This window comes from Typopeltis vanoorti, chromosome 14 (genome assembly GCF_054136105.1).
Source record: "Typopeltis vanoorti isolate ZY-2024b chromosome 14, IOZ_Tvanoo_1.0, whole genome shotgun sequence".
Classification (NCBI taxonomy): domain Eukaryota; kingdom Metazoa; phylum Arthropoda; class Arachnida; order Uropygi; family Thelyphonidae; genus Typopeltis; species Typopeltis vanoorti.
Genome location: NC_143562.1, coordinates 38,966,863 through 38,979,090, shown reverse-complemented (window position 1 = coordinate 38,979,090; position 12,228 = coordinate 38,966,863). Strand labels below are relative to the sequence as shown.

The 12,228-nt window shown below is 34.4% G+C and overlaps 1 protein-coding gene across 1 annotated transcript in view; it reads left to right on the top strand.

Annotated features, from left to right (window-relative positions):
- The window catches only part of LOC150099379 (uncharacterized), a 148,891-nt gene that overhangs the window by 63,706 nt on the left and 72,957 nt on the right, over positions 1-12,228 (top strand). Inside the window, exon 2 of the mRNA XM_090404456.1 lies at positions 11,785-11,968. Within this exon, the coding sequence (XP_090260582.1) occupies positions 11,843-11,968 (126 nt within the window). The 5' untranslated portion in view covers positions 11,785-11,842. The remainder of the gene's footprint in view (positions 1-11,784; positions 11,969-12,228) is intronic.

The window sequence follows — 12,228 nt, the reverse complement described above, 5'->3', positions numbered from 1 at the left end:
TTTTTTTTTAATTTAGGTAATGATGTTCACTGCATCAATTATCTTTCTCTCATTTTTGGCTGAAATGTGCTCTTTGTTTACGCGAACATACAAATAAAAAAATATAAATAGCACTCCCACAGATTACACAAACTATTATCAGTAACTCAAAGAGAGATAGGAAGATCCCCACCCTCTAAAAAAAAGTCTTATACCATCCTATTATTAGTAATCATCATTCTCATAAATAGAGTAGGATTATCTTTAATGAATATAAATCTCTTATTCTCTTTTGGTTCATTTTATGCCCGTATAATATATATCGTTTCGAAATGTGTTTGGCTTCATTGGCTTCTATTGAAAATTAAATGTTTTTGGTAAATATTAAACAATCTCAAAATGTCTATGGTAGCTTTAATTCATTACAAAATTTTATTATATTTATGAAAAACGGGTAGTTACAAGTCATTAATACTTTCTAGGCCTTTGTTTTCAATCGGTTCCCGAGTGGGTCGCTTTTTGACTCAGGCAAGTAAGGCTTGCCTCCCGGAAATTCAGGTTTTTAACACGACAACTCAAAATATTAACGTCAAATTCACATTACGTCATACATAATATATACAGTTAGATTTGGGGGATACGAGATGGCGGTAGTTGTTAGAAGCACTTTCTCTTCCCTCATATCTATAAAATTAACAAGAGCTGTGGGCCAGCTATCTGTGACAGCTAAAGGTAGAGGCAACTCTTCAAGACTAAAATGACTTCGCCTACCCTTTAGGAATAAAATACATAGAATTTATTTTACCTATTATAATCTAATTTGATGTCCATCTATGATGTCCATTAAAGCGAAAAAACACAAGAAAATATTATTAGTAGTATATTTTATTGTTTACTTATTATAAACAAACAGTATATATAAGATGTAACAAGTAGCCAATGACCGTATATCTCACTTGAGTTTGTAATATTTATGTGGCATATTTTTATTAAGTTTAAACCATTAATTAAATATTTTACTCAATCTATATTTTATAAATAAAAAGGGAAATTTATTGTCCTTTTTTTATCTAATTTTATTTAAATGATATATTCCTGTCCTTACTGGCAGAGAAACGTCGAATGTTACTTCAAAATCGGACGATATCATTTTCTTAGCTTTATATTTTGAAGGGAGTAAGGGAGACGTATGTGAGGTGTGTGTGGACAACGGGAAAGTGACCTTGGTGTAGTGCAAACGAAGAAAGGCGAGGGGAGTGGGGGTATGTTTTAAGCTGTTTGTGTGTGTGGAGTATACCAGAGAGTGTGATTCAAAAGCGAACGAAGTTTATGTTGTATTTTGATCGCGAACGGAAGGAAATTTTCAAGGGAGTTCTGGATTATAGATTGCTCTCTTTTTTTTTATTTGCTTCGCTGCATGTTCTTTAAATATTCCTAGTGTTTCTCAACACGTAAAATAGTTATTTGTCTTCAAATATACAGATTTTCAACTGGCATCAATTGCGATAGGAAATAGCAATAAAGCTAAACTGCTGGTTTTTGTTTTTACCCATTAAATCTACAGTGAATTCGCTCCACTTATTAATATAAAGAAGGAAAAGCTGTAATCAGGTAAGTGCTCATCTACAAATTGCTTAATGCTATTTTTCGAAGTGTGCGAATCCCTTGTCTGTCACAAAGCGACCTAGAGACTGGCACCTCGTAAAAAATTATATGATTTATGATTTTTGAGGGGAGTGCCAGTCTTTTTAAGTCACTGCTTAAAAAAATTCAAGAGACAAAGCCTCGTCTCTTGAATTTTTAATTTTTTTTTTATGTTCCGTTCGCTTTATTGCATGTAAATTTTTACAAGAATGTGTTTTGTCGATGGACACTTCAATAAAGTTTTTCTATTTAGAAATAACTTGAACGCTAATTTTCATTAAATATTAAAATAAAAAATAAATATATATTCTGCTATATTAAATTGGTTAGTCACGATAGAAGCCTAATTTCTCTTGAGTGTCATTAAGTTTGTAATTTATTAGTTAAAAGTTCTTTTAATTGTCGCTAAATATCATAATTAAGCGTCAAAAGTGTTTGCTTTTCTACGTTTTTACTGCACTCTTACCTTGGATAATACTGCAAAGTCACAATGTCAAACACGCAACCAGCAAGGTCCGCCCACTCTCTTCTCGCCTAACGTATCGATCGTAAAATGTCTATCGTACAATTACGTAGCTTCCCTTAGGAGGACCGAATGGACAGGACGAGCTAAGAGAGAACAGAAAATGAATCTGTCGTTCCGGTGGAAAGATATTGTTATCTCTATTTGTTTGTATACCATGTAGTGAAAAATGAGATTTAAGCGTGTCAAATGTCACAGTAGCTTGAATGATAAAGATAAAAGATGGGATACTTAATATGAAAAAAAAAAAAAACTTCTTTAAACCTATCCACTTTTGAGAAGTTTACATAATATTAAAATCTGCATTACGTTTCATCTTAGGAAGCATCCCATTTTTTTCCCCTCTGGGAAAGTAAATAGAGACTAAATAAAAATCTATCGCTTTTTAAATTTTTGCATAACTTCTTTTCTTTTATAAATCTAATAATTACAGATAATGTTCATATGTTTTAAAATAATAAAATAGATTAATAGCACAAGCTTGTTAATAAACAGATTTTCGAATTTTTAAATGACCAATGTAGCGCATTTTAGAAATTAATAAATAAACTTTTCTAAGAAGTATACATTTCTTTTTGGATATGACAGTTCTACATACCTTAATCTTCATCTATGAATAATTAATTTCCAGAACACCTTCTCTCCACACATTTCAAGTGGGATGCAATTTGACGAAGATTCCCTGCTTGGTTGCGTAATGATGATGATATCATATAAGACAATGAATGGAGATACCAGAATTTTCAAGCGAATCCAAGATATCTGTATGATACACTTAGAGGCAATAATGAAAAGATCTGATATTTTCCCTATTTATTCGTAACATACAACTTGATGGGGGGGGTAATTTAGGCCCCCGACAGTATCAAGATCAACACCAGAGTGGCTCACACTTCTAGGAATGAACTAAAATCTTATTATTTTAATTTCAGAAGTTGTTTTTAAAAATTGGGATTCCAAAATCACATAATTAACAGATGTAATTGTGAATATTTCTTATTACAGTTCTAATATTTCTAATTATATTTTAAAGAGTCAAAGGACTCATCTCGGGAGGACCCTCCACTCCATCTTATATAATTCTTATAACATAACTCTTAATAAGGGAATACCGTGAGTAGACATATAAATACAAAATTAATGACGGAAAATCTCACGTAAAAAGATTTTTTTAATAGTATAATTTTCGCCTGTGTGTTACAGGCATCTTCAGTACATGGTAAGCTGAAAATAAACAATAACTGACAATTCCAAAAAGCGCCACCTAAGTAGCTAGTGTAAGAGAACTAAAAAGGTCAATAAAATTTCGTAACAAAAAAAAAAAAAAACCTATATATATATATATATATATATATATACACACAATAAAAAGTTAGGAAAGATTAGCTGATTTGTAAAGTACTATCTCCCATAAAGGGGACAGACGTATAAAATCAGATCTGTTTAAGTTAGGAGAGTGGAGTAAAGTTTCACATGTTTCTTTATAAAGCCGTTCTATGAGGAACCGACTTTTGTGAAGGACTCTTGTCTTTTTCCAATGGACTCTATGTTTGGTTAAGATGGTATGTTCTGCAAGGCCAGACTGTTCAGGTTTAAGGTACTGAATATAAGACTGGTGTTCTTCTAGTCGAATAGAGGCAGATCTTCCTGTTTGTTCGAAATAAGATAATCCACAAGAGCAAGGAACCTGGTAGACACCTGAATAATTAAGATGTGGAAGCTTGTCCTTAGGAGAAGTAAGAAAGGTGGAGATTTTTCTGAATGGTCGAAAGGCGGCAAAAATATTCAGCGGTTTTAAAACGTTTGCTATACGTTCAGTAATGCCTTGTACATAAGGGATAGGAATGCGTGTTATTTCTTCTGTATTTGAAGAGGAAGACATATTAAAACTACTCAAAGCTCTTTTGATGAAGGAATTCATGTATCCATTAGATAGAAAGGAAGAAGTAATATATTGCAGTTCTTTCTGTAAGAGATCGTCTGAAGAACAAAAGGAGTTGGCCCGATGAACCAGTGTTTTAATAGTTCCTGCCTTTTGACTGGGAAGGTGATGAGATTCCTCATGGATATAATGACCTGTATGAGTCTTCTTTCTATAAACTGAGAAATGTAAATTACCATCTGTTGGTGAAGAATTAGAAGATCTAAAAAGGCTAACTGCTTATTTGATTCTACTTCTAGGCTAAACTGGATCCTAGGATGAAGTGCGTTTAACTTAGTGAGAAATTGCTAAAGTTCATCCGAAGAGCCATTCCATACAGCAAAAATGTCATCGACATATCTGAACCAATGAGTAGCTCTGGGAGAAATTATGTCAAAGATACGTTTTTCGAAATGTTCCATAAAGAAGTTGGAGATAGCAGGAGAAAGAGGATTGCCCATTAGCGAGAATGTATTACAAAATCAAATATTTTTACAATGCCTGAAGGAAATTCCTGTTGCAGTAATTCAATACTTTCAGATAAAGGAACATTTGTAAATAAAGAAACAACATTTAAACTGATCATGATATCAGAAACGTCCAAATGAAGATCTGAAATTTTCTTTTTGAAATCTAAAGTATTTTTTTTATATAAGTATCAGTTCCGAAAGTTCATAAACCAGGCATTCCATTGAGGCTAGTTGTAGATTGTATAGGTTATCCCACTTACAAAATTTCAAAATTTTTATCAAAATTACCCACTTCCTCAACTAGAAGAACTGATACTTATATAAAAAATGCTGTGGATTTCAAAAATAAAATTTCAGATCTTCATTTGGACGTTTCTGATATCATGATCAGTTTAAATGTTGTTTTTTTATTTACAAATGTTCCTTTATCTGAAAGTATTGAATTACTGTAACAGGAATTTCCTTCAGGTATTGTAAAAATATTTGATTTTGTAATGCATTCTGACTATTTTTCCTTTAAAAATAAGTTGTTTCAACAAATTGAAGGAACAGCAATGGGCAATCCTCTTTCTCCTGCTATCTCCAACTTCTTTATGGAACATTTCGAAAAACGTATATTTGATAACATTTCTCCCAGGCCTACTCATTGGTTCAGATATGTCAATAACATTTTTACTCCACTCTCCTAACTTAAACAGATCTGATGGTTTACGTCTATTATTACGTTTATCCCCTTTATGAGAGATAGTACTTTATAAATCAGCTAATCTTTCCTAACTTTTTATTGTATGTATATAGTTTTTTTTTTTTTTTGTTAGGAAATTTTATTGACCTTTTTAGTTATCTTACACTAACTACTTAGGTGGCGCTTTATTGAATTGTCAGTTATTGTTTAATTTGAACTTAAAATGTACTGAAGATGCCTGTGACACACAGGCGAAAATTATATTAAAAAAATCTTTTTGCGTGAGATTTTCCGTCATTAATTTTGTATTTATTCTTATACAGTAACATCATTTCTTAATCACAGTGAGTCTTGTAAATGAATAAACATCGAAATAATGACCTTAAAATCAATTCAACTCAAAATTTAGTAAGTATTATAATTAAAAAATAATTTTATTATTTTTATTTGACACCTCCAGGGAGTCCAAAGACTCATCGAGGGACAGTGTGCCAACAGCATCGAACGATTGGCTACCTTCCAACTACTAACCGCGCTCAAACTTACTTAACTGAGCCATTAGTAGCAGAGGCTCAACCAATCAACCAACCGTAAATGAAAGGAGTACCTTCTATTTATAACTTTACAATTTAGGACTCAGTGTAGTTTTGTGGTAATATGCATGCACTTATGCATCTTACGAGCCGAGGCTTCGATGCAGATTGAAGCTCCCATTGGTTTTATGCTATTTTATATACCATAGATTTACCACTTTTATAAGTTCCATCCCAGAAGGACAGCATAAAAATGGTGAATCTATTCACCACTTTTATGCTGTCCAAATTCAAATAAGACACACGTTTTCATCGAGTGCATTAATGAAAACAGGAAACATAAATGTCTTCCAGTAGAAGACATTTATGATATGTCTGTATGACAGAGAAGAGTTGAGAAGGAGGGCCATAATTGCAAATGATCTTATGCGCAAGTTATGCAGAAGGAGGAGTGTGGAATTTGTGAACGTATGGAGTGAGTTTGATGGGCGAAAGGACTTATATAAGATGGATGGTTTGCATCTGAATGGATTTGGTGTACTGAGACTGGAAAAAGTGTTGCTGAATGAAGTGAAAGTGGATGTTCAGAATCAGGGAAACTAGAGTAGAGCTATTGGGGGGGGGGGGGAAGTGGATATGCAGATATCAGGGAGGCAGTTGAGTGTAAGGATATGTATAATATGCCTGAGCTGGTACGAAGGACAAATCAGAATGGGACAGTTAGTATAAGGCATCAAGATAGGGGTGGGACTAACAGGCTTCTGCACTTCATGTATACTAATGCCAGAGTATTAGGAACAAGAAGGAAGAATTTTTGACTTTGGTTGGCTCTTTCTGGCCACAGGTTATTGGCATTAGTGAGACATGGCTGACAGATGATATAGCTAGTGGGACAGAATGTGAAGGGAATAGTGTGTCTAGGAAGGACAGAGAGAAAAGAATGGGGGAGGAGTGTTATTGATGATAGCTGATGAACTGCAGCCAACGAAAATTGAAGTTGAACTGCAGGATAGTGAAGAGAGCACATTTGAGGCTATTTGGTGAGATTGAGAGTAGTGGAATAAAATATACAGTTGGGTGCTGCTATAGACCAGGTGATGGAATAGATGGTGAAGATAGTATGCATAGATAAATAGACGCGATGAGTGGAAGGAGGGTAATTATTATGGGGGATTTAAACTATGGTAACATTGATTGGAAGGAAGAGAGAACACATGGGAGGAATGAATTGGATTTTATGCAGTTATTAAGGGATGACTACCTGAGACAGCATGTAATGGAATATGCTAGGGGTTCGAAAGTGCTTGACCTAGTAATTCCATCTGAGAATTTGACTGTAATGAATATGACCATGTTGCCACCAATTGGTGAGAGTAATCATAATGTCTTGACCTGGGAGGTGGCTAAATTGTGTGGAATTTTCAATTAAGAAAGGGTACATGTGGAATTACAGGGCTGGTAAGTATAACAAGCTTAGGAGATTGCTTGGTTCAGTGCCATGGCATGTACAACTGCAAGGGCTGGAGGTTCATAGTGCATGGGAAACTGTAAAGGAGCGTTTGAAGGAGGCAATTGCTGACTGTATACCTAGAGTTCGGATAGTAAATCAAATAGGGGTTAAATGGATGAATAACACCATTAAACTTGAGCTGCAAAAAAAAAAAAAAAAAGAAACAACTGTGGAGGGAATTTAAGGAGAAAGGTGACCTGCAGGCCCATGAAGAGTATAAAGCACAGACCAGAAGGGTAACGAGTGTGGTAAGAAAAGCAAAAGCTGGTTATGAAAGGAAATTAGCCATGCAAGCTAAAGAGAATACCAAACAGTTTTTTCGATATGCTGCAAGTAAAAGAAAAAATGTATACGGCAGAATGATTTTAAGGAATGCCGATGGTAGGGAGGTAACTGAATCAGTTGATATAGTGGAATTACTGAGCGAGCATTTTTCAAGAGTATATCATCCAGGTGGTGATATTGCAGGAATGAAGGAACCATTAGTTTATACGGGAATTGAGGTGAATGAAATGGAGGTGAATAGTATATTACTAAACCTTAATGTGAATACATCTGTGGGATTGGATGGTATGCGAGTTCGGGTCTTACGTGAAGCGGTTAAAGAACTGTCAGTGCCCTTGACCGTTTTGTTTAATTTGAGTCTCGGGTCTGGATTAGTCCTGAGGGGGTGAAAAGGGGAAAATAGTTCCACTGCATAAAGGAGGTTCCAAGACTGCTGTTGCAAATTACCGACCGATCAGCATATCAGGAGTCGTTGTAAAGGTTTTGGAGAAAGTAGTCAAGAGAAAAATACAGGAAATTGATAAATGAAAATGGGATACTGTTTGGGGAACAGCATGGTTTTGTGAAGGGTAGATCATGCCTCACTAACTTCCTTACGTTTTATAACACAGTGACGGCTGAACTGGATAAAGGTAATGGGTATACAGTGATACTGCTGGACCTTGCTAAGGCCTTTGACAGGATACCACACGGAATTCTAATCAGTAAACTGCAGTATATGGGGATGGATATAGGGTCAGTGATGTGGATATAGGGTCAGTGAGATGGAGAGATATCAGAGAGTAGTTTATTTAGGAGTAGAGTCCAAAAGACGACCTGTGACTAGTGGTGTGCCGCACGGTTCTGTTCTTGGACCACTACTATTTAATTTGTTCATTAACGATATAGGAAAGGATCTGAGAGGAACTGTTCATTTGTTTGCTGATGATGCGAAGTTGGGTAGAGCAATAGTGAATGCACATGATGTCAAAATTTTGCAGGATGATTTGGAGAGATTGGAGGTCTGGGCTAAGGAGAATGGATGTCAATTTAATGTGGCACAATATAAGGTTATGCATTTTGGGGTGAAACGATTAGCAGCAGTTTACTACATTGGTGGAACTGTACTCCAGGAGATTGACGAGGCCATGGATTTGGGAGTATTGGTGGATAGGGAGTTGAAGTCTAGGGGGGCACATTGCAAAAGTGGCTAAATCAGCTCATCAAGTCACTTGGTTACTGAAGAATACTTTGACGAGCAGAGACAAGCAAGTTATTGTTTCTCTGTATCGCGCCTTGATAAGACTCCATCTTGACTACTGTGTCCAGATATTGGCGCCAAGGTTTCTTCTTGATGGGGAGGAAGTGGAGAGGATCCAGAGGCGAATGACCAAGATGATAGCAGGTCTATGGAATGAACATTATGAGAACAGGTTGAAGATTTGTGGGTTGCAGAAATTGGGTGATAGGCGGAAAAGGGGTGATGTGATTGAGACATTCAAATTACTGAAGGGTTTCTATAAGATTAATTCAGAGGATATTTTTCAGAACAGGACTGGTGGTGGGAGGACTAGGGGCCATCCATGGAAACTGGGCAAGACTATGGTTAGCAAGGGTGTTAGAACCAGGTTTTTTACTTGGGGAGTGGTGAATGAGTGGAATAAGTTGCCAGAGTCTGTTGTGGGGCAAAGTATGATGGATACTGTGTCGATGTTGAGTAGTTGTTTAGGACCTCCCTCGATGAGTCTAAGGACTCCTTGAAGTTGACCGTAATAATAATAATAATAATAATAATATGTCGTCTACTTTATGATATGCAAATATAAACAACGACAAATCGGTTAAATTTAACGCCATTCCTATGCATCAACTACTATAGTGGCTGATTGGGAGAAGATGATGTTATATGACTGTTTTAAATATATATTAAAAGTCAAATAGTCTCGTTTTGAACACGTTGATATTTGTTTTAATTGAAGAAATACTAAGTAAAACTAAAGGAGATAGGGGATGATTTCAAAATGGAATGAATTAAAAAAAAATTTCGACTTATGAACTACTGTATACATTACAGTTTCAATTACAATATGAATTATGCCCCTATATACGAGTATGACATTGCAAAAATTGTTTCTAAATAAGTTTTATTAGTTGAGATAAAGTAGCATTCTCATTACTTTTTACGTCCGTATTATTTATTTCAGAATAGTGAACTATAAATAATCCGTGATATTTGAAAATGCAATTTAATTTTCATTATTTTTTTAAGTTTTGCTAGCAGACGATATGTGTCGCTTACTAGAGTGGCGCCATTAGCGTTATGGAAGAATTAATACAAACAGTAGTAATCACAACTGGCAAAAGTAGTCTAATTTATAGGCATGTGTTAAAAAAAAAATATATATATATATATATATTTTTTTTTAAATCAGTTACAATTTATTAAAACAAAGTATCGAGTGCAGAATAGTACTCGGTAAGTAGCGTATAATTAGCTAGTATACAGTCTTATACTAATTGATAATTTTGTAGTATTTCAAGCCTGTAATTCCGACTTTATTGTCGATGGATATAAATCATTCTGAATAAAAATTACCTGTAAATAAATAAACTTCATTCTGCACCAGTTTAATGAATGTTTACTTCATTACGGAAAGCGATTCTTTCGGAAGCTGCCACGATATCTTATTATTATTTACTATTATTATTATTATTATTTAGTAAAGTAAGCTGCAAATTCTACCGATTAAGATATGTTTTTAAGGAATACATTAAAATTACAACTGCCTTAAGATCCTGACACGTATTCTGTTGTGCTCCTTGTGTTGAGCAGGAAAAAAGGAAAAAAAAAAAAATTCCTAAATAAAATGATTGCACATATATTGGAGGCCTGAAGTGGCTTGCTGAAGTTAAAAACACGGAAATTGGCTCTCAAATATATGGATTTTTCACATTTACGGAGTTCTCGTACATGCTAGATTTAAAAAATTATATAGTAATAATCCAGAAAAAATGAATTGTTCTAATTTGGTGGAAGATGAATTTCATCGCCGTTGTGAGACTATCCCTGTTTATTAGAGGCCTGAAGTGACTTGAAAAAGTTCAATGTTTGGACTCTAGAGTAAGGTTTCCGGACTATATAAAAATAAATTTAAAAAAATATAAAACCGATGAAAATGAAAAAAAAAAATCCGTTTTTTGGCTTTACATACTGAAAGTTTATTGTTACATGTTATGCTTCGAATCGTTTTATCACGTTTTGCTACTAAATAATTTCCAATTTAAACCAAAATTAAGACAACTGAAAAAATTTTAGATGCTAAATTTTAAATTCCATTCAGCTGGATGGTTGTTAGCTTCAATCATTTCGAATTACTCTGCATTAAAATGTCTGATGAGTCTTCGGACTCCTTGGAGGTGTCAGGAATGATAATAATAAAACAAAATTGATACGTATTAATACAGTTTACAAGATTCCGAATATCAAATTTCAATATTATTCTTTCAATCAAAGTTATTACACGCACTTCCAGATAGATGGATGAACATAATTTAATAGGCACTTGTGAATTTTTCAAAACGCATGTAATCAAACGTAAGGAATGAACTAAATATTAATGAAAGCTAGAATGCAATGAAGATCTCGAATCCCTTTTTGAGAAGTGGACCAGATTAACAAGCACTTTCATTTTCTCGGATCGATTACATTGGAATTAGATTTGTCTTCATTTCTGTTATTGATATTTATTGGAAGACATCACAAACACACTAAACTTTCAGTGTTTACCAAATTATGTAGATACTTATTCAAGAAACCTGCTGTGGATCATGCAGCGAGAGAAAAGAATGAATGTTTATGCTTCTAGAACAGTTCCATTTTTTTTTTTTTTTTTTTCTTATCCACGTATTCCATACAGCAGAGATTACGGCACATATCATAATGAAGAATACAGCGGCACAATACGCGTTAGGCGAATGTTTCTAATACATTCCTCTTTTCCAAATAGGTTACGATTATCCTTTATATACTTCTACATCTGGAAAATTTAGATCCATTCCTGTACACCAACTGTGTTAGCAACAAATACTAGAATCGCCACCATTCTTGCAGACGTGTTATTTGTAATTAGTGCAATGCATGCAAATTCCCATAGTACATAACATCAGTATCGATATATCTGCGTATGTATAGACATTCTAATATTGATGGCATTCTGGTTGCGTACTTGCATATTTTAATTTTTATTTATTTCAGATCTCTAGAAATTAGGATCGTGATAAAGTCCTGTATCATACATCTCCTACTCTAAAAAATGGTAGGGAGGGAGAGTAGTGATTGGAATCTACCACCACGAGCTGGTCTTTATGATCCTCAGTACGAGAAGGAGTCCTGTGGAGTTGGATTCATCGTTAGCATTGATGGAATTTCTACGCATAAGGTGAGTACAGTATCAGTTAGAATATTAAAAAAGGGAATTGTACTTATTAAAATTTATTAAAATTAAAATATAAAATTTCGTCCGCAGTATCTGTCGAATGTTGATAATATTTTGTATTGTTGATGGCTGGGCAGTTTCTAGAAAATATAATAAATTTGTTTGGCACACGTGAAGTTTGCACCTCCTCGTTTTGTTAGTCTATCACTTACGAAACGAGGAATTACATCATATGGGGGGGGGGGAATGCAAAGCAGTTTCCC